This window comes from Haliotis asinina, chromosome 7 (genome assembly GCF_037392515.1).
Source record: "Haliotis asinina isolate JCU_RB_2024 chromosome 7, JCU_Hal_asi_v2, whole genome shotgun sequence".
Classification (NCBI taxonomy): domain Eukaryota; kingdom Metazoa; phylum Mollusca; class Gastropoda; order Lepetellida; family Haliotidae; genus Haliotis; species Haliotis asinina.
Genome location: NC_090286.1, coordinates 257,875 through 283,674, shown reverse-complemented (window position 1 = coordinate 283,674; position 25,800 = coordinate 257,875). Strand labels below are relative to the sequence as shown.

Here is a 25,800-nt window from a genome sequence, read left to right as displayed (position 1 = left end):
CAGTTTTCTGATATGTGGGGTGTATGTGATGATATGTGGTATGTTATGTGGTATGTTACATTTCACCCTTTCCTAGCAGCTATGAGTATTCATAGCTTTAGACATGGAAACTACTAATTTACAACTGTCTGAGGGCAACACAAAGTATGTGATCTGGACTACAGGTTGTCAGACATCCATTTTTGTGGAAGCCATTGTTGCTGACTTTGGAGGCTGGTGATATGGTGACTTGCTCAGAGAGTCTGAGTTCGAATCATGAATAACTTCACAATAACACTAGAATTTGTATGTACCTAAGTGTAATCACATATAACATGTAACATCATTTTGGTCTGAGCAGGGTACAGAGAAGGAAGTATTTAGAGTTTTTGCTTTGTAATATTTGTTGCAGGTTAATACCTTGTCAGTGGAGGTCCAGGCGGAGTTCTTGGAAGTCCTGAATGAGGTCCAGAATAACAGCAGCGTTAGCAGCGTTGTTCTCATATCCTCAAAACCAGGATGTTTCATTGCAGGCGCAGATATTGGGTAAATATGTTGTAGTTTGCATTTTAATTATTGTTAAACAAAGGTTAGATGTATATGTGCATGTCATTTGCTGTCATTAGCTGTCTCTGGCTGTTGTTGCATCTTGTCACAAGCTGTTGAGTTTTGTGGTGCTGGAAACTTGTTTAGACATATATTTTTCCAAATTAATTGTTCACAAAGTCTCAAAACCAAGAACAGTTTAAACAATAGTTAATAAATTTAGTGTTGTGACTTTCAGATAATAATTTTAACTATTGTGAGATCAAGGCTACTTTTGAACCCTTGTGTTATTGTGTTACTATTATAATTCATGCATATGTTTGTGTGAGCAGTCATGTGAGAGGTAACTAATGGCACTGATTTTTCAGACTTACTCACTTTGTCAAAGCATCATGGTATCTGAATTGTGCAGATCAATGCTCATTTATGATGTAAGTCACTGGATTGCCAAATCCCAGATTTTCTTCTAAAGAGTTAGGTGCTCACGCTTCTGTACCCTCGTCTACTCAGCGGCGCAAGTCAACATCAGTGTCATGGGAAGACCTAGAAGAACAATTCTTCTGCCCTGACTATGAGGAGGAGGCAGGGGATGCTGGCGATAAGGACGGGACGTATCTTCCCTTGTCAGCAGTATTTGAATGGATTGCTGACAGGCTGCCAGACTGCCCCTCTCCTTTGGCGCACTGTAGCAATCCAGCAGCTATGCACCTGTCTCTGGAGCTCCGATGGTGGCAGACGCTGTGGCCCTTCTAGACGAGGATTTTGCCAAACTCTCCTTGACCCCGATCATTAAGGCATCTAAGTCCAGGAGATTATAAAAATCACAGTTTGGACTTTGCATACAGTGGTGCTATCCAGGACGAATCGCTTAAACGCTTGTCGGGCTCCTCCCAATCATCATACAGTGTGCAGGACTCTAAGTTGGCCCCCATGGACACGGAACTTAAGCGTATGCTGAAGACTATTTCCGTGCTGGCCTCTGCAACATTGGCGGCGACGATGGACCTATCTGAGGATAACGCGTTTAGAATTAACCACCTGACTACGTTATTTGCTTGGCAGGGCAAGGTACTCCATGATCTTTTGGGACATCTGCGGGCGGCCTTGGCCATGACTATGACGGTATGTCACTGTGAGTTCTTAGACGGCTGTAGTTGGCAAGAGGAATTGAAGCGCAAGTTACTCTGTGCGCTATTCACCTCCAAGTTCCTATTTGACAAGATTCCTGCAGTGTATAAACAACATGCGGAGCTGACTAATACTGAGGTTGCCTTATCTACGTTCGAGACCTTGGGTTCGGCCTTTCGTGGTAGAGCCTGAGGTAGTTTCGAAGAAAAGATACATCCCAAGGAGGGAGTCGATCCGTCCCTTCTTTGGTAGTGGGTGCTGTCGCGGCAAGGATGCCGATACCCAACGCAAGCCACAGGAATGTAACTGGGATACTCCCTCAGCACCCGGATGAGGTAGGGGCAAGCTCCAGTCAGTGGAAGACTAGGGGTCTTCTGGGCCAACTGGTCATTCCTGGGGGACGCATACATGAGCAAAATCCTAAAGTCCGGCTACAAACTGCCATTAGTTGGGACTCCACTGCTAACTTTCACTCCCCAGTTGCATGTGTATTCACAAGATCAGCAAGCTCTCCTAGCATTGTACATCAGTATTCTGTTGACGAGAGCCATAGAGACAGTGCTGGAGCGTCATCTCTCCCCGGGGTTCTACTCACCCATCTTCCTGGTGCCAAAGATTCCAACAAGATGCGTATGATACACAACATGGCGGCCTTCAACAGGCTGTATCTGGCCGAACCTCCACACTTCCGGATGACGTCACTGGCTTTTCACTAGAATCACACTGCCTGTTACCTGGTTTCTTCTTCTCAGGGGAGTGGATTTCGATCCTTACATAGACGACTGTCTTCTCAACCACTCCTGTCCTCGGTTGCTACCCAAACAGTTAGACTTCTCGACCCGCCTGTTACATCAACTGGGGTGGATTGTCATCACCAAGAAATCACATCTGGAACCAACGCAAGAATTGACCTTCATCGGATGCCTGTTTCTGACCCAGGTCAATCTTGGCAGGGTTGAAGATTCTCGCCTTTGTGGATCGTGGTTTGTCTCAACCTTTGACCCTCAGAGAGTGGCAATCTCTGTTGGGTCTTTTGACATCGGCGCAAGATCTCACTCACAGGGGATGTCTCATGTTGCGGCCATTACAGAGGTTCCTGTTGCCGTTCATCTGGGAGGACGATCTCAAGTCATCGTTTCCTCTACCTCCCTACCTGCATCGGTATCTCTGCTTTTGGATGGTGGAGTCGAATGTCTGCGCGGGTGTTTGTTTGAGAGACTTCAGTCACGACCACGAGCTGTTTGTGGACGTCCCTGCTGGGGTGGGGCGCCCACTTGAACAGCCAGACGACCTCAGGGCTGTGGTCAGGCGCCAAAAAACAGTGGCACATCAACAACCTGGAAATGCAAGCTGTCATCTTAGCAGTGCACCACTGGCTACCTACTCTCACAGACACCAAACCCGTTGTGGCGTCTGACAACTCTACAGTCGTTTGGGTTATCCAGAACTAGGGCATGACCAGGTCCAAACTACTTCTGGACCAGATGTTCCTACTAGCGGATTTTCTCGACAGCAACAGGATTGTGGTCGTGGTTCAGCACATTCCCGGTTGCAAGAACATTCTGGCAGACGTGCTGTGATGTCCCGGCAGGCCGTCCCCGATGGAGTGGATGCTCCATCCAGACGTGTTTCGCCAGCTTTGCCTGCTTCACGGGAGACCCCTGGTGGATCTCTTCACGACCAGCTGCAACCACCAGTTCCCGACATATGTGTCTCCCGTGATAGATCCGCAGGAGTGGGCAGTCGGCGCACTGTCCCTGTCGTGGGAAGGTCTGGACGCATAAGCGTTCCCACCTCCAATCCTTCTCTCAGAAGTGGTCGCCAAGATCAAGCAGACGCAGAGCCTGTGACTGCTTTTGGTCGCGTCTTGGTGGCCAGCCAGACCATGGTTTCCTGATCTGCGGCGTCTGCATGGCTGGGTCATTTGCAGTCCTCGTGTGTGGCGAGCGTTATAGCTCATGCACATCGAGTCTCTACCAGGTCCCTATACGATGACAAGTTGCGCTCCTTTGAGCCCAAAGTATTGGGCCCAAAGATCGCAAGACCCTATGTCAGCCTCTCCACAGTTTGTTGCGAACTTCCCCTTGTTCCTGCGCAAGCATCTTAGATGCAGTACCTTAGGAACATATTTGTCGGCTCTTAACTCTGTCCTGGCTGTGAAAGCAGTTAAACACATTTCCAAGGTGCCGGAGCTCATTGCACTTAACGCATTCAAATTGGAGGACCATAAGGTCAAGTTTTGCCCTCCAGCTTGGGACCTCAACATCGTCCTACAACACCTCAGAGGAGCCATTCCTGACAGGCTGTTCTCCATTCCTCCGTTATCTTCAGTCTTGGGACAGCGTGACTTGGAGGAGGAGCTGTTGTGTCCTGTTAGAGCCCTTCGATGTTACATCAGGAAGTCAGCCTCAAAGAGACGTTCCTACAAAAGAATGTACAGTGCCGCAGATTATGGAAGGCTGCTTTTGCCAGTCGTCGACCGTCTTTGCTTCCCACTACTTGAGGGACTTGGCGGTTGAGGAGGGGCGACAGTCTTTTGGTCCGTTGGTGGTTGCCCAGCAACTTACCCGGCCGGCCGCCCATTAGGTAATTACGTCACTTACAGTTGGTCTGAAAGTTAACCTCACCCTCAGGGTGCGTCGGTTTTTCTTTGGAGTTCCCTTGGATTTAGGGAATGGCGAATCAACGACTGTCTGATTTCTTCTAGCGAAGCTTGAGGTAATATGCATAAGTATTTAAATATCTGAAATATTTAGATTTTAACAAGTTTGTTAGACTCAGTACAGCAGTGTAACAAATAAATACATAGTCAAAGTTTACTTATGTTGCATCCCATATCATACTGGCATGGAGATGGATGCCACTGTCCGTCTAACGATAATCATGATACACAGTGTGTTAAAAGATGTCCATGCTGGTTTGTGCAAATCCTTCTAGTAGCAGAAGCAGAAAAAGTGTTTGTTCATAACGCTGAAGACCCAGGTCAGTTTCACCCGATGGGTGCAGTGTGTGAGGCCCACACAGATTGTGGCAGACAGTGACAAGATTAAATCTTATCTAATTGGATCACCAGAGCACATTAGACTTGCGATACCATCTATCAGCAAGAGAGTGCCTGAGATCTGCAATGCTCCTTTTCTACTTCTGCCTATTGATGAAGACTTCCATGATCTGGCGAAATCATCATCTCCTTCTGCTTCAACCAATGCCATATTAATATGTCATTTGCTTCAGTAACTGTTGCACAGAACCGAGTTCTCACAACTAAAGGGTTCTTGAGTCTACTGTTAGCATGGTCTCTAAGATCTGTCACGGTCTAGCTTTTACCAGTCATTGAGATCCTCCCATAAGGATGATGTTACATGTGGACATCACATCTCAGAAGGCTTGTAAAGTGGAATTAACATGAGAAAGTGACCTTAGAACTGGCCATGACCAGTGATCGAAATAACGGCCTGTCTGGCTGCCCGTGGTCGGTAAATTTTTATTTGGGCTGCCTGGAAGTTCTCTCCACCAGCCCGATTGTCTGGCTGAAATTTTTAAGGTTGACCTACTTTCAGTTAGCTCTCATGATGATCGTTCCATTTTAATTGTCATGTCATATTTTGATTTAAGAAAGATGAATGAAAGCTACGAGCATATTCCATAATTATACATGGACACCTCTTCAGCCAGTGAAGATAGCAATAGGACACAAACTATCTGGCTTAGTAAGCTACGCTATGATTGGATATTTGTAGAAAGATGGTTCAATAAGAGCCAGTCAAAGAGAGGGTTACTTAAAGGTGGGCAGGCAACTTTCAAGCTGAACAGGTGACATTTATGGGCCACCAGTCCGGCTGTGAGGTTGAGTTGAAAAATTATTTCAATCACTGGCCATGACGTCACAATATTTCATGGGTACCACAATGAAAGCTACTATCTAGGGATACTAAATTTTTTACTTACCTTACCATAGGTCTGTAGCATATTAGCTCAGGCTTCGCTTAACAGGAGATCTGACAGAGATGAATTGCATTCAAACTTGAATGGCTACCTCGCAATCACGACGTCAGGATACCGAAGTATCTGGATTTCCTCACTGTGCTTGCCCGCTGATTCCTCGAAAATTTCACTTTTACTTCAAGTGTCGTCTGAGACAGACGGTTGTGGATTGCATAGATTTTTTTCTTGATCGAATTAAGTCATAATTTTTTCGATACTTGCTTGTTTTTTTCCAAGAGTTTTGCAGTTGGTATGCATTCTTTCTATCATTGTGTCGATTTTTACACAGTTTTACACATGCCGGCTACCTTGCGTGACACATGTCATCGTGTCTCAATCTTTTTCGTGCATTTACCTCCTTCTGTTTCTTGGATGGTTATTTGTTATGATAGGGCATGTATTTTCTTTCTTTGATGCCCTCCACAGTCAGGATTATTCAATTTATTGCTTTGTGCAGCTGAGGTGATAATCATTTCACTTGTCCATTGCACACGTGTAGCACGATGTGTGGCATGGTCCATTTTGTGTTAGGGGTGTTTGTTTTCCACCCTGTTTTATCAGAGTGTTATGACACGACATTTTTGTCAGATTTGCAAGAGTCGTAAATCCGGCAAGGATCCCCACGCTGTTTGTCCGGATTGTGCGGCGGTACCCTGCTCCTTACGTCAGAGGTGCTCGGTTTGTGCGGACCTCTCTCCACAAGACTTCAATACCTATTTAGCAGTCGTTAAAAAAAGAAGGTCTCAACAACTCAGCGGGCTCTAGACTGTCTCTTCCCGGCTCGCCGGAGAATCTACCATCAGACTTCCCTTTGTCTCTTTTGGGAACGCCTGCTCTTCTGGGGGCGTGTCAGAGGCCTGAGCCGTCGCAGGCGCCGAGGTCGGACGTTGCGCATGCTCCATCATCTGTTCAGCTTTCAGTGCCTACGCCTATGCCTTTGCCTTCCACCCAGGCAGGGGGCTGGGTTGATGTGATGAGGTCAGACGCCCTTGCTCATCCCGAAGTACAGAGGATTCTTAGGGCGTTATGGTGCCTACCCCCGGATTAACGCCAGGCGCATCTAACGTGACACCGCTGATTGGCTCAACTCAGCCTGGATCAGACTTGGTAGCTTCGGCGCAGGGCAAAGATAGTGTTCGTGCATCTGCGCCAGTGCTTAGTGGCGCATCCCAAACCAGACCTACTGTGAGCAGACCGTCGTCTGGATCGGAGGTGTTTGCTTTTGGTAATGCTAACGATGTGCCTTGGGATAGGAGACGTTCAGAGTTTCCTGGTGGTAGGAGACCGCAATCTAGGAGCCCTTGCAGTAGTTCATTGAGTGCTTGCAAACGCTTGCAGAAGCTCAACGTCTAGATCGCTTGAGCGCCGTGGTAGATCGGGCTCTCGTAGGCACAGAGATAGACAGTCTAGGTCTACATCAGGATCGCCACGTCCTAGGCAGTCATCCTTCAGGAGGCGTAAGTCTACTATGTCGTGGATGGCAGACTAAGAACTGACTATGAGGAGGATCCTACACAGCATGAGGATGATGAGGGATCCTACTTGCCGTTATCTGCTGTTTTCGATTGGAACGCTGATAGGCTCCCGGACTGTCCTTCACCTATGTCAGGTGTTAACAATGACAACTCTATTAGGATTGAGTCGGAACTGTTGATCCCGCCTCACCCGATGGTAGCAGATGCTATTTCTTTGCTTAACAAGGACTTTGCCAAGTTGTCAGTAAGTGCAACCATAAGGACGCCTAAGGTTAAGAAACAGGATTATAAGATTCATGGATTGGATTTTGCTGATTCGGGCGCAGAACTGGACGAGGCTATCAAGAGGCTATCCTCGTCGACGTCTTACAAGGTGCAAGATTCGAGGCTGCAAGCTATTGATGCTGAGTTGCGACATAGTTTGAACCGATTTCGACACTGGCTTCAGCCACCGCAGCGGCAGCATTAGATCTTACAGAAAATAACGAATCTAGACTGGAGCACTTGTCATCGCTCTTTGTGTGGCAGGGTAAAGTCCTGCATGACTTGTTGGGCCATATTAGGACTGCGTTGGCCATGACCACGGTGGTTCGCAGGTCTGGATTCCTAGATGCTTGTGCTTGGCAGGAGGAGTTCAAGAAAAAGCTGATAAGGGCACCTTTCTCTTCCTCAGTGCTCTTTGGGGACGCTATACCGGAGGTATATAAAGAACATGCCGACCTCAGGAATACGGAGGTCTCATTGTCGGTTTTTGAGGCACAGTCTTCTGCCTTTCGTCGCAGATCGGGATCGCAAGAAGGGGGCAGAAGGCGCTATATCCCTAGGAGGGAATCAGTCAGATCAGCCATTTCCAGGGTTCGAGGCTAGAGACTTGTGTCCTCGGAACGCCGCAGACGTGCCGACACCAACAGGGACGCTTCTGCCACTCCGTTCAGAGGGAGAGGCAAGCGCCCCTATTCAAGACGTTGAGTGCGTTACCTGTCACGACTGGTACCTCCCGCCACCAGCCGTGCCAGTATTCCCGACACCAGTAGACGGGAGACTGGAAGAAGTGGCCTATCCTCGGGGATTCCTATGTGACAGGAATTCTAAACAGAGGCTACAAACTTCTGTTAGTTCAACCCCTGCTGTTAACATCACACCCAGAGGTACGCATGTACTCGGAGTCGCAAAGTCTGCTGTTGGGGACAACATCGCAGTGTTGCTGGGAAAGTGCGCCATCGAGGAAGTACCGGCCCCACACCTCTCACCAGGGTTCTACTCCCCGATCTTCCTTGTTCCCAAAAAAGACTCAAACAAGTTCCGGATGATTCACAACATGGTGGCTTTCCACGAGCGTTATCTGATGGAGCCGCCACACTTCAAGATGATCTCCCTGGACCAGCTACGACTCAAGTTGGCTCCGGGTGCATGGTTGTGCAGCCTGGATATTCAAGATGCTTACCTACATGTCCCGATCCATCTGGCGCACAGAAAGTTTCTCAGGTTTGTATTTGAGGGTCACCATTACCAGTGGCGAGTCCTGCCGTTTGGCATATCTACGGCCCCGTGGTTATTCACCAGGATCACGACTCCCATCACTCACTATCTGCATCTATGGCAGATAGAGTTCGATCCATACATCGACAATTGTCTCCTCAGTCATTCGTCTGCTGGAGCTGCTGGGGTGGCTGCTAAACAGGGAGAAGTTGCAGTTGCAACCTACCCAGGAGCTAGTATTCATCGGGGGCCTCTTCCAGACGCAGCTCGATCGGAATCGGATTCCGCCCGATCGTTGGGAGAAAATTTCCCGTTTTGTGCTGAGGGCACTGTCTGAGCCTTTACACCTAAGAGAGTGGCAGGCATTCCTGGGTCTCCTCACGTCGGCGCAGGATCTAACGCGCAGGGGATGGCTAATGCTGCGTCCACTACAACGCTTCATCCATCCTTACATACAAACAGATGACGTTCAGACACGTCAACTACTTCCGGTCCATCTCCACGAGTACTTAAGGTGGTGGACGATCCAGTCGAATGTCTGCGAAGGACTTTGTTTGAGCGAATTCGTGCAGGATCACGAACTGTTCGTGGACGTGTCGCTCCAAGGTTGGGGAGCGCACTTAGGCGACCAGACCACCTTGGGGCAGTGGTCTGACGTGGAGGCAGGTTGGCACATCAACAACCTGGAATTAGAGGCGGTAATTCGGGCCTTAGATAATTGGGTACCACTTCTGCGTCACTCCAATGTGCTGATCATATCAGACAACTCGACTGTGGTATGGCTGATCCGGAAGCAGGGTACGACAAGATCCAGGTCCCTGCTAGATCAGATGTTTCTACTGGCCAGCATGTTGGACAGAAACAACATCGAGATAAGAGCACGACACATTCCGGGTTGCAGGAATGTGCTTGCCGATGCACTCTCTCGTCCAGGAAAGCCGTCTCCAATCGAGTAGATGTTCCAAGCGGAGATGTTCCATCTCATATGCAGAGAGCATGGATGTCCACTAATAGATCTCATTGCCACAAAGTTCAACACACAACTCCCGGTTTATGTGTCTCCAGTGCCAGACCCAGCAGCATGGGCGACCAACGCTCTATCCCTGTCATGGGAGGGGTTAGACGCTTACGCCTTCCCAACCCCTGTGTTGATGCAAGTGGTAGTGGCGAAGCTCAAATTGACAGCGAAGATACGTCTGCTTTTGGTTGCGCCCTGGTGGCCAACTAGAACGTGGTTTCCGGAGTTATGCCATCTCGCAAGCTTTTCCCAACTTCCAGAGTGGGACCGACTGTGAGGATGACGCTGCTGCATCCGGACCCAGCGCAGCTTCATCTGTGCGATTGGTCCATTTGCAAAGGACGTTAAAAGCCAAGGGTTATTCATCACAAGTGGCAAAGATTATTGCCAAGGCGCATAGACCATCCATCAGATCACTTTATGATGATAAGTGGTCTACCTATGAGAGTTTTTGCACCCAGAAGTCGCAGGATCCTCTTACAGCATCGCCCCAGTTTATAGCTGAGTTTTTACGATACTTGCGCTGCTTGAAGAAACTCAGAGGAAGCACGATTAGCACCTATTTGTCAGCATTAAAAACAGTACTGGCTGTGAGAGGTGACAGAAGGGACTCTAAGATCCTGGAATTTGTGGCGATGTTTAAGCTGGAGGACCAGAAAGTCAAGTTTTGCCCTCCAGCTTGGGACTTGAATGTCGTACTCCAACATTTGAGAGGTCGGCCGTATGAACCCTTGGAGTCAACATCCTTTGAACTGCTTACTAGAAAAACTGTTTTCTTACTGGCCTTAGCTACGGCAGCTAGGGTCAGTGAGATACACGTGACGTGACTAGAGTCCTCTTCGAGCAGACCGGACAGGGTGTAGCACACCTATGGGATTTCCTGGCTAAAAACCAGCTGCCAGGCCAGCCGGACAGATTGTTTTCTATCCCGCCTATTTCATCTATAGTCGGGCGGGAGGATATAGCGGAACTCTTACTGTGTCCAGTCCGGGCGTTGAAGCTGTACATTAGGAAGTCTGCTCCGCGTCAAGGTACTAGGAAGAGATTGTTCCTACCAATCTCGACGACGGCTAAAGGGGAAGTCAATAGAAACACCATAGCGCTCTGGTTGAGGCAGACGATTCTAGCGGCGTATGATGCTCAGAGTCTCCCTCACCCGACAGCTAATAACCCTCATGAGATCCGGGCATTAGCGTCAACCATGGCCCTGCACAGGAACTGTTCAGTTCCCGATACCATGGCCGGTTGTTTCTGGAAGTCGTTGACGGTCTTTGCTAGTCATTACCTGTGTGACTTATCAGTAGTGGACAAGGAGGGATGGCAATCATTCGGACTGCTAGTAGTTGCTCAGCAACTTACTCGTCCGATTGCCCTTTAAGGTATGTTGTTTCTTACCTTGGTCTGTAGGGGTCTTGTACTTACATGAGATAAGATACCGTACCCTCCGGTGGTTAGCACGTGACCCGCTACTCTGATTCTGTTCCAGTTCCCGTTTGATGATGAGGTGACGGTAGATGCGTCCCACAAGAGAATCAGTAGTGGTCCGTCTACCCTGAGGCATATGTGGGAGTTATTACACACTGGCGGTCCTCGGGAATCTGTCACCACCGTCCAGGCTGTTGTATCCATATGCTATAGACCTATGGTAAGGTAAGTAAAAAATTTATTAAAATCTAAATATTTTAGATATTTAAATACTTACCTTACCATAGGGCGGTAACTCCCTCCCAACACTGGATGCTCCTCCCCACTTCGTATTCTTCGGACTGGGAAGTAAAAGTGAAGTTTTCGAGGAATCAGCGCGCATGCGCAGTGAGGAGATCCAGATACTTCCGTATCCTAACGTCGTGATTGCGAGGTAGCCATTCAAGTTTGAATGCAATTCATCTCCGTCAGATCTCCTGTTAAGCGAAGCTTGAGCTAATATGCTACAGACCTATGGTAAGGTAAGTATTTAAATATCTAAAATATTTAGATTTTAGTAAATCCCAGTAGTCCCTTTAAAGGTATACATACTGTTCAAGGGAAATATCAGACAGTAGTTCCATTTTGAATACTTCTAATATTTCCTTGGTGACATGAAAAATTAGTACCTTCTATCTGCCCAAATATATGTATGCTTATCATGACAGTAATGGATTTAAAATGTGATGTGGGTTTCCACCCAACACATTCACAGTGTCATTCCCTAATAAGAGAATGCTTTTCCTTACACCTCTTATATATATTGTCAGTGAAGAAGATGAACATAACATAAATTTTGCCCATATTCACTTTGAGCTGAATTTATGGCTGTAATGTACTAGAGATCGTATTCCTAGAATATTGCACAGTAATGATGTTACGGACCATTAGGATCTGTTGAATGCCAATGTTCTATGATGATTAGAACTGCATTACGGAGGAGGGAGTGTTGTCTCAGTGTCTGTTACTTTTCTAGGATTTTAGACTTCCATTATGGAGGAGGGAATGTTGTTTCAGTGTGTCTGTTACTTTTCTAGGATGATTAGACTTGCATTAAAGGGGAGGGAATGTTGTCTCAGTGTCTGTTACTGTTTTAGGATGACTAGACCTGCATTACGAAGGAAGGAATTATGTCTCAGTGTCTGTTACTGTTTTAGGATGATTAGACCTGCATTATGAAGGAGGGAATGTTGTCTGAGTGTCTGTTACTGTTTTAGGATGACTAGACCTGCATTACGAAGGAAGGAATTATGTCTCAGTGTCTGTTACTGTTTTAGGATGATTAGACCTGCATTACGAAGGAGGAAATGATGTCTCAGTGTCTGTGACTGTTTTAGGATGATTAGACCTGCATTACGAAGGAGGGAATGTTGTCTGAGTGTCTGTTACTGTTTTAGGATGATTAGACCTGCATTATGAAGGAGGGAATGTTGTCTGAGTGTCTGTTACTGTTTTAGGATGACTAGACCTGCATTACGAAGGAGGGAATGTTGTCTCAGTGTCTGTTGCTGTTTTAAGATGACTAGATGTGAATTCAAAAGGAGGGAATGTAGTCTCAGTTTCTGTTGCTGGTTAAGGATGATTTGACCTCCATTACGAAGGAGGAAATGATGTCTCAGTGCCTGTTACTGTTTTAGTATGATTAGACCTGCATTACGAAGGAGGGAATGTAGTCTCAGTGTCTGTTGCTGTTTTAAGATGACTAGATGAGCATTCAAAAGGAGGGAATGTTGTCTGAGTGTCTGTTACTGTTTTAGGATGATTAGACCTGCATTACGAAGGAGGGAATGATGTCGCAGTGTCTGTTACTGTTTTAGTATGATTAGACTTGCATTACTGAGGAGGGAATGATGTCTCAATGTCTGTTACCGTTTTAGGATGACTAGACCTGCATTACGAAGGAGGGAATGTTGTCTCTGTGTCTGTGACTGTTTTAGGATGATTAGACCTGCATTACGAAGGAGGAAATGATGTCTCAGTGTCTGTTACTGTTTTAGTATGATTAGACCTGCATTACGCAGGAGGGAATGTAGTGTCAGTGTCTGTTGCTGTTTTAAGGTGACTAGATGAGCATTCAAAAGGAGGGAATGTTGTCTGAGTGTCTGTTACTGTTTTAGGATGATTAGACCTGCATTACGCAGGAGGGAATGTAGTGTCAGTGTCTGTTGCTGTTTTAAGGTGACTAGATGAGCATTCAAAAGGAGGGAATGTAGTCTCAGTTTCTGTTGCTGGTTAAGGATGACTAGATGTGCATTCAAAAGGAGGGAATGTAGTCTCAGTGTGTCTGTAAAACATTGTCTCAGTGTGTCTGTTACTTTTCTAGGATGATTGATTCTTGCAAGACTGAAGAAGAAGTGATGAGAATATCTCAGGCCGGACAACAAGCCTTCCAGACGATGGAGGAAAGTCCCAAACCGATTGTCGCTGCCATCATGGGATCGTGCCTTGGTGGTGGTCTTGAGGTGGGTGGCTACAGTTTTAGATTTGTTTTATTTGGCACTTAGAGTATGTAATAACATTTCATCATAAATATATATGTTTCTCATGCCAGTTAATGAAAAGTTTTTCCACAGACGCTCTTTTTAAAGCATGTAACGAGATGGTAACTGTATCCTACTGCCATGTGCATTGATGTTGTTTATCAAGTGGGATGAAGTTTGGCTTTGTTGTGTAACTGGTCAATGTGTTGCAGGTGGCCCTTGCATGTCAGTACCGGCTGGCTGTGAAGGATCGCAAGACCAGTCTTGCTTTACCGGAAGTGATGCTTGGTCTTCTACCGGGAGCAGGGGGCACACAAAGACTGCCAAGACTTGTCAGTACATTGTGATGCATCAAGTTCATTTGTGATCATTTTAATGTAATTTAGAGACTTAAGACACTAAGTCGATAAATCAACCAAATGATTGTCAGGTTTGTTTTTATGAGGAACAAGTTTTGACAAGATTTGTAATCAATACATTTTTTAATTTTGGACTGGGAAGGTTCACCTATTGATCACTTTGTATAAAGAAGGATAAGATATACAGATGAACAGCTTTATCATCACTCTAAGGTTGGACACTTTGTTGTTCAGCACAGTTGTTTGGCAAGCGATGATTTCAGAGACAACCTACATTGACATGTTGCTTATAATTGTAGTAGTCATGTCATCTGTGTATTTTATCTTTCCGTAGTAGGCTGCGACCTCATTGGATTTGGGTACTTGACATCTCTGTAATTGTAAATAAAATTATTTTTACTTTGTTCTGAAATTTGATTAGCATGACATTTATCAACACATTTGTGGAAAAAATTACTATTTTAACTTTGATAGTGCCCCTGTGAGAGCCATTAGTCGAGGAAGCCTGTTAATGTTTACCAAAGGACAGAACTCCATCGTATCACTATAAACACTGAAACAAGGCGAAGTAGGGACCTAAAAATGAAATTGCTGCACTCCCCACAGTGTGAAATCAGTTGAACTTTTTGTAACCCTAGGTGCACAACACTGTATCCATTATGAAATTTTATACAAGGAAATCATCAAGCTTCCAAAATATCATTTTCATCCTGACTTTTTCTTAATATTGTTCATTTTGTTTAATATTTTTTATATTTTAACCATATTTCAGTGTAAAATATTATTTGAAATAATGTGAATAAATAATTATATTTACAACAGTATAATAGAATCCTTTCTAATTTTGTATTTTGTTAGAGTGTGCAAAATTGTTTTCAATGAACTGGTATCAATCAGCATTTTGTATCCTTTACTGAATTGTATCTTTTGGCATTCACTAAGAGATAAATAATAAAGCTCATGAATTCACTTCTGATACCTTATGTGTAAATATTATAGCATGTATTTGATGGATAGGGGTCAGACAGATTCTGAAACATTCTCGACTTAAATGTTAAATTTTTAACTTACCTTACCATAGGTGTTATGCATATTAACCTCAAGCTCCTCTAAATGAGATCTGACAGGCGCTGATTCGCCATTCCCATGAATGGCTGTCTCATGTATCGTCGAATGTATAGGCGTGGAGGTGACTTGATCTCCGTACACGCGCAAGCCCGGGCCATCCAAAATTCACTTTTACTTCAAGCGTCCTCGAGTGAGGACTTCTTGTTGGTTTGTTTTCAGACCACCTATCTTTGGTGAATTTAAGTTAGTCACTTTTCCTAAGGTAGGTATGGTTTTTATTTCCTATTTTCAAGTGTAAAGGTAAGTTCATTCACTTACCTGGCTACCTCGTGTTGTTCTTTCGATGTGGGTGTTTCCCATGTCGTTCTTTCTTGATTATACATGTATTAGGGAAGTTGCTAATCTCTTGGCCTTCTTCTCTTACGTATTCCGTATTTCAGCCATGTTTTTTTCGTTAAGACTGGTCTATTTTGTTGTTTTTTGGCACGTGTCACTCGCAGTGTGGGGGCAGCCAATTTTTGTTTGTCTCCGGCAGCTGTTTTGCATATTGGGCGTGCCTATTCTTTGTGCAGGGGTGTTTTATGCTACATGTTTGTGTATGGGGTGTTTGTTTTGTTAATGTAATATTCTTACGTTTTCCCTTTTTGCATGTTACAGTTTTTGTGCATGACTCACCAGTTTTGCACCATTTGTATGTACGGGAGTCAGTCAAGGACCCGCACCTCAGGTGTCCCGATTGTGCCTTGTTTGCTTGCACTTTGTATCACCGTTGCCTTCATTGTGCGCCCTTGTCTAACACCGAGTTCAAGACCTTCCTGTTGGTTAAGAGGGTATGCTTCACACAACGACAGCGTAAGATGTCCTCCCCAGCTTCTTCATTGGGTTCGCATTCTTCGTTCATGGATACTCTAGATCAATGCCTTCCCTAGCGTCAGCCTTGGGAATCTCGCAAGAATGAGCAGCGCCTGTGACACAGGCGCCGGATCATTAACCTTGCGACGCCGTCGTACACTTTTCAAGACCTGATGCGCTCTCCCATCCTGAGGTGCAGAATCTACTACGCTCCTAATGCCAGTCCAATGCTGACTCCACCTTGCCATCGCCAGTGCCTCGCCCTACTGTTCCAGCACTGACTATGTTGCTTCAGTCATCGTGTCTTTATCGCCGGCGCCGGTACTTCCCCCTACTATGGCAATGATCTTTTTTGGGATCCAGCTGGTGCGAACGGCGATGTCTCCACTATGTACGCCGATGTCAGCACCGACCCCGATGACAACGCCGACGCCAGCGCTGACCTGGCTTCAGGTATCGTGTCTTAAGTGCCAGCGTCTGTAGACCAGTGCTGATGTCTCCACTATGTACGCCGATGTTTGCACCAACCCCGACGACAACGCCGACGACAATGCCGACGTCAGCGTTGACCCTTGCTTCAGCATTCGTGCCTTAAGTGCCGGTGCCTGTACACCTCTCCCTACTAGGGGGTGAACTTGCTAGAGGCATCAACGCTGGTGCTAGCGCTGGATCCAGCAGGTTCAGCAAGACAACAACACCGACGCCAGCGCTGACCCTTGCTTCAGCGTTTGTGCCTTTCGCGCCGGTGCCTGTACACCTCTCCCTACTAGGGGGTGAACTTGCTGGATCCAGCGCTGCTACCAGTGTCGATGCCCCTTCTACCAACGCTATCCCGCGGCCTGCGCCGTCTGCCTATCAGAGCTTGACCTGCCTCATACCTGGCGTGTCTTCATCTCATACCCTCTCTCGGGAGGAAATCTTACAGCGCCACCTTGCAGATGAGCGTGTTTGGTGGGTAGAAGCTGAATGCTCCCGGCGTTCCAAGAGATTGTGATCCAGCTCCCCACAGGCGCTGTTGATCTTGGAGTCCTCGTCATGGCCGTTGCTGCTGTTCGAGGTCCAAATCCCGTTCTATTTGACACTCTACAAGAGAGGCGTTTTATGTCCCTCACAGGTGGGAGGCGCCATCATAATTCAGGTCGAGATCTCCCTGCATGGTGCTCACCTCGCCTTCGCCACTGACGTTCTCCAGATTCTTCTTATAACGTTAGGGAAGACATGCACGATGGGGGTACCTACCGCCCCCCTCTCTCTTCTGCCATTTATGAGTGGATTGTGGACAGACTGCCAGATTGCCCTGTCGCCTTCAGCTGACACTATGGCTCCAAGAGCTATTAAGCTTTCCCCGGAGTTTCTGCTTCCCCACTCATTCTATGGTGGTGCATGTTATGAAGTCCGCGGAGACTGATTTCTCAAAGTTGCCTCTGAATCCAACAATCAAGCTCCAAAGTCGCGCAAGTACGAATACAAGGTTCACAGCCCAGACCTTACCGACAGTGAGGCTGCTCATGATGGGTCCCTCAGGTGAACACCATGGTTTCCCTGTCAACATTGGAAGCTTATGTCTTCTGCAAGGAAGCCATCTGTAGTGCTTCAATCCTTAAGAAGCGTGGTTGCGGCAAGTCCGACTCTAATGGTTAGCGCTGTCAACAGGATCTTTCCCGGGTCCTCCCCTTGGCGCCCTGCAGGGGTAGGGGGAAGTATCCTTACTAAGGTCGTGGAAGATATGAACCACCACGACTGGTTCCTCCTTACGAACAAGCATACGACACTAACATTAGATCGCCATGCACCAGCAGCAAGGAATTCAATAACATTATTTATGAAGCTTCATTGAGCCTGACTACTAGTCAACCTGTATCAATGTGGGGAAGCGGGGCATTTGCTTCACAGTTCTTGTATTAGATGACCATGGTGTTATCTTCTGTGGAAGATCGCTGATGTAACGACATGAAGAACAGTCAACATACGTTAGTATTAAGCGGCAGAAGAATTCGCATGCTTTTACTGAGTCTTCTATACTCGTACTGACTTGTGTTTTTTCCAGGACAAGCTGCACAGTGACGCAGTTCGGATAAAACTGATTGCTAGCAAGACAATCACTGACAGCATAAGATTTCATGATTATCTCTTAGTTTAAACACAGGTGACATCACATCTACAATGTGATTGGTCCTCAAAAGTCAACGCCCTGCGCAGAATGCTGCTAGTGCTCATTTGTCAGGGAGTCATCTACAGATGTAAACAGTCCTTTCAACGTTGGATAGGCTGCATGATTAATGCCATCCTCGATATCTCCAGGGTATACGTTCCGAAAAGTCTCCACTTTACCATGGATGCATCTATGACTCAGCCCGATAAATTTATTACCTCCCTTGGCTGGCTTTTTATCCAATCAGGCGTCTACGCTGGGAAGTTGAGCGAACTAATCACAACTCACTTTCGCTTTTTAAATTCTCTAACCGATTAAACTTGGCAAACAAACCATGCGTACGTTCTCTGAAAGAGGTAGATGGATTTCTTGCATATGTTTTTAAAAAGGTTTCGGACCTATAAAGTTGCCTGTATGATTTCCCCAAATTGTGAGTCGCATGGCGAGCAAACCTTCGCAGTTGCATCTGCTACCTTTGTTGACACTGGCAAGTTCAGTTATAACGGCGACCATTCTGATTGGCTACTGTGAGAAAGCGGAGCCAGCAAAGGGAGGTAATAAAATTATCAGGCCGACCCGTAGATGCGTCCAGTGTATAGTGGAGACTTTTCGGAACATATACCCTGGAGATATCGAGGATGGATTAATGCAGTCTAAAGAGGCATTTGTCTTCCTGAGGCGAAGAGGTCTTCTTCAGCTGACTCAGTGTTTGTGTTTGTGGGTGTCGACAGCAACATAATTATGACAGTTTCTACCGCGACAGCCAGTCAGCTGTAAGTAGTCTTCACATGAGGGACAGCTGGGTCACATCTAACTATGCTGATGACCTGATGTCAAAGCGTTTCAGGTACTAACGTCTTCATTATGGGTAAGGCGTGTAAATGTTTGTATACCTCTTCATGAATATTTAGCTGATTGGAACTTTCCTGCAGCAACGTGCACAGAACGGTATCGCATTGCTGTTAGATGGACGAAAGATGAATTGTATGAGTCACACATTAGATACATTCTGCGCAACACGTGGTGTTGAGATAAGATTCAAGCCATGATACCGCAAACTATGCTCTCTTCGTTACCGCTAGGAGGCGTTACGACAGTGGCAGTGTCCTGTCGGGCTACTCACCTCAGCTTTTGACATGTCGGATAAGGTTTTATCCATGGCCATTGTTACGTTACTGAGATTTATTTGACAGATATGACAGTACATCTCCTAGTAGATACGTTGCTACAAGGTTGGGGTGCCCACCCGGACAATGAGGTTGCAAGGGGGATTTAGGCAAGCAACGCACATACTTTGCATGTCAATTACCTGATGTTGTAATCAACATAGTAGAGCATTGGTTGACTGCTTTGAGGACTATTGATGGTCTACACCTCACCACCTGCATAAACAGTCTTGGATCAACATGATCTCACAGGCTGCTACTACACTTTCAACTCTGTGCTTTGTCTATGACTTGATTTTCTACATAATGCATGCCTATCTCAGGTGCATGCCAGATCTTGGCAGACGTTTTCTTGAGTCCTTCACAATCATCTCCAACACAGTGGTTACATTAGTGAGGCTTTTCATTTCATCAGTCAGACATTCAGATCATGGCAAATAGACCTTTTTGCTATCAGGTTCAACAGATACCTACATTTGTTTCTCCACTACCAGATCCGTTTGCGTTGGCAACATTCGCTCCAAGCATCTTGTTTGAAGGAATGAACGCTTATGCGTTTCCACATCTAGTCTTCCTACCGGAAGCCATCGGAAGGATAGACGACGATGCGGTGTCTGACTTGGGTCATGCCTACTGGCTAGGAAGAAAATGGTCCCAGTTCCCACCTAGGAACTAGAATAACTTTCACTGAGACTCCCAGAATGGTAGAACTTACTCATCAATCCGCACACCTAACGAGCACTCAGACATTGCTCAAACATCATGTCTGTATTGTATATCGGAGCCTGCTTGGAACATTAAGGATATTCTGCTACAGCTGTGGAGGCAGTCACCTTAGCTTTAAGTGGATCTACTTGCACCTTATATACGTCGATAATGGATGCGATTTGAGACACACTTCCTCAAGTAGTGGACAACTTGTCACTTACGGCTTACTGGGGAGGTAAAGGTTCTGCACTATGGACTTACTTATTGGAGGACAGTGTTTCTGCTGACACTGGCGGCTAGCGTTGGTAAGATTTTCTGCACTGCACTGGATGTCACCAGGTTGTGGTTGACCAGTCCTGACATGATGTGTTCGACCATCCTGGCCGCTTATGATGCTTGAGTTCTACCTAATCCTTCAGCCAATAAATAACCCTCAGGGAATTAGGGCTTTGGCGGTAAGTCCCTCCCAATGCTGGATGCTCCTCCCCACTCTGGGCTCCAAGGACCAAGTTTTCAGTAAAAGTTAATGTTGGATGGCCCACTTCCGACGTGGGAATGATGAATCATGGGAATGGTGAATCAGATCTCGTTTAGCGGAGCTTGAGGTAATATGCATAAGACCTATGGTAAGGTAAGTATTTAAATATCTAAAATATTTAGATTTTAATAGTATTCCTGGTGTATGTTAACACTTTTGAAGATGCATCCTGCTGGTCTCCAAAAAGTAAGCCAGCAGCTGATGTCTGGCTGTTCATTTTCATATGCAAATGACCACAAGGAGGTGTGTCGTGCACAGAAAACCTGAAATACCGTTTGCCGCGATACCATGAATGCCACAATACGAAGTCTATTAATACTCCGATCTCTGAATGCCACTCAAGGATCATGATCAATATTTCTACAACGAAGTCATTGTAAAGTTGTAATGGGGGATCATTTCACACTTAAGACTGATTCCGTTGGAGCTCAGTAATCTCAGTATGTGTTTCAATAGTTGTATCACATGTAATTTCAGATTAGTGTCCCAAATGCCCTTGACATGATGTTGACTGGAAAAAACATTCGTCCAGACAAAGCCAAGAAGATGGGCCTTGTTGACAGCTTGGTAGATCCTCTAGGTATGTTTTATTCTTTTTGATAAGAGATTCTCCTTGGGGTACTTATATGTGTTTTATGTCCATTAAAAATTCCTATGACAGTTGTTACTATATTTTGAATAAACTACTTACTTTGAAAAAACTATGCTTTTGTTTCATTGGACCACCCCTACCAATCCAGAATGGACCCATCCACCAAGAACTAGTAACTCTAAGCTGGCATCTCGTACCTCACTTTCCATGCTATTGTTATCAGTGATGACGTGATGTATGCTCCTTTCTATTTTTCTGAGTGAAATTCCTTCTAGCCATGTGGCATGCAAGATTGAGTCTGCCTTTTTGTACATGTGCTATATACATGTGGGTATGTTTAGAGCTGTTGTGTTACAATAGGGCTTCTCCCCATCAAGTATATACATGTGCAGTAATATTATTACATGAACATTTCAGTAGCTTTGTACATTTGCAGTATGTTATGGTCAGGTTAGTTGTTGGGTTGACAGTTAGCTTGGGTTACAGACTGCTATACACTTGTTTCATTGTTGTATTGCCCATGCAGATTGTTTTCTATATGGTCTGTGTTATCACTTCAGCATATAGGTTTATTCCACTCTTTCAGTTTTTAAGAAATGCATTGCATGCAGCTCTGTTCTGCCTCCAGCAGACTCACTCAAAGCGTGTCTGCATTATTTATTGGAAGAAGGTCATGATGACCAGGGCTGTCTTGTGTTTGCATTTCCCTCATCGGACACAGAAAAGTCTGCATGCTCATACCATACTCTACAATATACTGCTTAAGGCGGAGGACGGACATATGGGTGCAAGACCCACCTTAAAAAAAATCATCTAAGGAGAAATCATCTTCTTCTTCTCCCAGGCCTCTGCGGAGGCTGATGGAAAAAGGCTAAGATTGCAAAGGAACCTGCCCCCACTGCTGTGTCTGTACCTCCCCCCACTGCTGTGTCTGTACCTCCCCCCAGACCTACCACATCTGCTGTTGCACCCCCAACATTAACATTTGATATGTGGTCCTTTCAGCAGCATATGACATTGATACACGAGGCAGTGTCCAGGCTCCATGAGGACCATGTAACCAAATCTATCCATCATGATTCTGCTGGCGCCTCTGGGGGAATGGTCCAAGCCCGTGTTTTACCTTGGGGTCTGGCCATAATTCCGGGGAGCGATTGGACCTGAGCTTCAGCTCCCACAGGACCTGTACAGGACCCAAACTGAGGCTCCAGTGTGGTGGTACAGGCTACCCTTGCTAGGGACACAGGTAACAGCCTGTTGTCTGCTGTTACATAGGCCTAGTGGCTACCACGTGTGTACCGTTGAGTTTACCGGTTCCTGTTACGTCTGTTTCCTTGCATGATTCCATGGGTAAGGCATCTGGTTCCCAGTAGCCTTCAAGGGGGGAAATCCTGAAAATGAACCCCCAGAAACCTCGAAAATGTACTCTGTTAATCTCTCCTACGACGCTGGTGGTGTACCCTGGGCAGGCAAGTGTTACGTTGCTGAGTGCAGGGATATATTGCCTTCAAGCAAACGTCCCTGTTGGCAGCAGGCTCTCTCTCCCTCTTCCTTCAAGAATGGGAAGCAGCCACATTAAATCCCAGGGTCCTGTCCACACTCAGGGAAGGCCATTTGCCACAGTGGAAGATACATCCACCCCCTTTCACTGGAATATGTCATACACCAGTGCCAGCCTCTAGGGTGAAAGGGTGCAGGCCCATTCTCAATCTCAAGGGTATGAACAGTCTCATTCAGGTGCTGTCTTTTTTGATGGAGGCAATTCGCTCAGTGATCTCATCCGTCGAGACAGGAGATTGACTCATGTCAATCGGCCTCAAGGATGCCCACCTGTATGTTCCAATACACCCTGATTTCAAGAAGTACCTTTGGTCCTTTGACGGGCAGTGTTACCAGTTTCGTGTTCTCTCCTTTGCCATCTTCATGGCACCAAGGGTTTTCACCAAAGTAATGTTGATTCCAGCTCAGTTAACCAAATCGCAGGGTAGGTTATGTCATGCGTACCTTGACAACTGGCTTCTACGGACGTTATGGCCAGCAGTTAAGTCTGTACTGGAATTTTTACAGTCTCGCCTAGAAGCTGGGTTAGCAGCATCTACTATTTGCAGCTAGTCCATGGCAATCTCTGCCTTCCATACACCTGCCAAAGGTGCTTCTTTCAGGCAGCACCTCTTGTACAGCGCTTTTTAGCATGGGTGGACAGGATCTGCCTGACTATCTGGCAGACTAGTCCCCCACTGGACTTATCAATCATTCTTGACTATCTGTCCTGTCCTCTTTTCCACAATCTGTTGGATCTTTCCCTACAGCTGTTAACGTGGAAAACTGCTTTTCTTGTGGTGGTAACGTCTGGTAGGCAGATAGACGACATCCATGCTATGTCTGCCGACCCCGAAGATGGTCTTCCGGTGAACAAGCAGACCATTTCTATGTGGCTTGTCATTGTCAAGCTAGTATGACAACGATACAAGAATCTGCATCAAAACGTTGCATCAACTGAACAGAGAAGTTGTTAATCCATTAAGTTTGGCCTTATGTTCTGCAATGAAGTCATGGATGACCCAAAAAACCAACTGAAATAAAATGATAACAAAGCTGAGGGATTGTTGTGGGAAGACGAGTATATGGACAATGTAAACATCCTGGAATACAGCTACATGCTCATCTTTCAATATCTGAACAATGGATCATCTATGTGTTTTCGTTGCCCTGTAGGTCCTGGCATTGCTCCCCCGGAGGAAAGAACTCTTCAGTATTTGGAGGACGTGGCCATTCAAACAGCCAGGTAATGTGTCACGGTATTACAGTTGGCAGGAGGGGTGCTTGTGGTGATAATGCTGGAATAATGTTGTGTCCCAGTTAGAGCCATCGATGGTACATTTTTACATATTCGTACTTTGCACAAGGCTTCCAAGTATTTGCTGTAAGTCATCACAACTTGTCATTCATGTTCCACAAATGAAGCCCAAACAAGATCTAAATCTTCCAGCAGGATTCATTGTAACAGCTTGGATTTTTGCTTCCATGCATTAAAAAACTCAGGAACAATGTTCTGCTGAGAGAATGGACAGTACAATTAGTTGATATGCCTGCAAAGGACAGCTTTCTCAAAGGAGCCGTAATATACACACTTTCATGCCTGGCTAAATCAGCATGGGAGAGTGTACTGACTTCAGACATGAGATAAAATGATGGTCTTGGTGGTAATGTTGGGTTAAAGTCACTGATACTCGTAGCATGACATTCATTTTCACTAGGTAGTAACATCTTAAATATATAAGCTGAATACGTATTTTAAGAAACCTGTGATTATGTAATTTTTCAGTTCTTGAATATCAGAGTAACATCTATAATCTCAAAACTTCTTGGAGCACCATTGAAGTAACTGCTGCTGTTACCTTGACTTGGTCTAAATCAAACATTGGTTTGCTTCAACAGGGGTCTAGCAAATGGGACACTGAAGAAGACACCTAGAAAAAAAGGTTTACAAGATAGTAAGTATTTAGTTACTAAGATGATAGGGGTAAGCCTCCAATACATAGTACAGTAATCACTGTATGTTCCTCCATATACTGTTACCCTTCCATCTTAACTACATAGACCAGCAGTTGCAGTTGACTTCCATATATAGTACAGTAAATACAGTATGTTCATCCATCTACTGTTATAGTTCTGTCGTATCTATGTAGACCAGCAGTTGCACATGACTTCCATATAAACTCACGGGCAAAAGAAACTGTACCAATACAAATTTGTCTCTGGGAAAATATAACAAGAAGGAATGTCACATCGATGACAAGGGGTCAAGGTCATCCCACAGAATGGTCGATAAGCACAAATACCATAATGTCTCAGTCGTCTTGTAACTGTTCTTCGACTGACCACATGATTCAACGATGTTGATGACATCACAGTGATGAAGCTAATACGAAGATGCAGTAAACAAAGGTATCAGTCGTCATTGTCGGTGATAACTCATGGTCTGCTGCTCCTTGGCCTGTCAGCAGTGCTACCTGTTTGCCTCAGTCTTGTTTGCAGCCTTGTTATTGTTTGAGTGCAACATTTTTCATCACTAAAAATGATTTTCGCCGAAACCAGTGCATTTTCACATAACTCATGCTCAAATTGTTGTGTGTTGTTTTTTTGGTATAAGTTTATGTAATCTGGAAATAAAATTCACTTAAAGTATTCAAAATACTGGAATCCAAAATTTGGTATAGTTTCTTTTGCCCGTCAGTTATTTAGGATAGTAATGACAGTATGTTCCTCCATGTACTGTTATCCTTCCATCATACCTACATAGACCAGCAGCTGCACCTGATATGACCTCCATATATAGTACAGTAGAGACAGTATGTTCCTCCATGTACTGTTGTCCTTCCATCATACCTACATAGACCAGCAGTTGCACCTGATATGACCTCCATATATAGTACAGTAGAGACAGTATGTTCCTCCATGTACTGTTGTCCTTCCATCATACCTACATAGACCAGCAGCTGCACCTGATATGACCTCCATATATAGTACAGTAGAGACAGTATGTTCCTCCATGTACTGTTGTCCTTCCATCATACCTACATAGACCAGCAGTTGCACCTGATATGACCTCCATATATAGTACAGTAGAGACAGTATGTTCCTCCATGTACTGTTGTCCTTCCATCATACCTACATAGACCAGCAGTTGCACCTGATATGACCTCCATATATAGTACAGTAGTGACAGTATGTTCCTCCATGTACTGTTATCCTTCCATCATACCTACATAGACCAGCAGTTGCACCTGATATGACCTCCATATATAGTAC

At 45.5% G+C, this 25,800-nt stretch overlaps 1 protein-coding gene across 1 annotated transcript in view; it reads left to right on the top strand.

The window, feature by feature from the left end:
• Positions 1-25,800, top strand: part of LOC137291767 (trifunctional enzyme subunit alpha, mitochondrial-like) — a 74,415-nt gene that overhangs the window by 32,734 nt on the left and 15,881 nt on the right. Inside the window, exons 4-9 of the mRNA XM_067823284.1 lie at positions 392-525; positions 13,397-13,535; positions 13,766-13,885; positions 20,874-20,976; positions 23,704-23,773; positions 24,427-24,482. Of these exons, the coding sequence (XP_067679385.1) occupies positions 392-525; positions 13,397-13,535; positions 13,766-13,885; positions 20,874-20,976; positions 23,704-23,773; positions 24,427-24,482 (622 nt within the window). The remainder of the gene's footprint in view (positions 1-391; positions 526-13,396; positions 13,536-13,765; positions 13,886-20,873; positions 20,977-23,703; positions 23,774-24,426; positions 24,483-25,800) is intronic.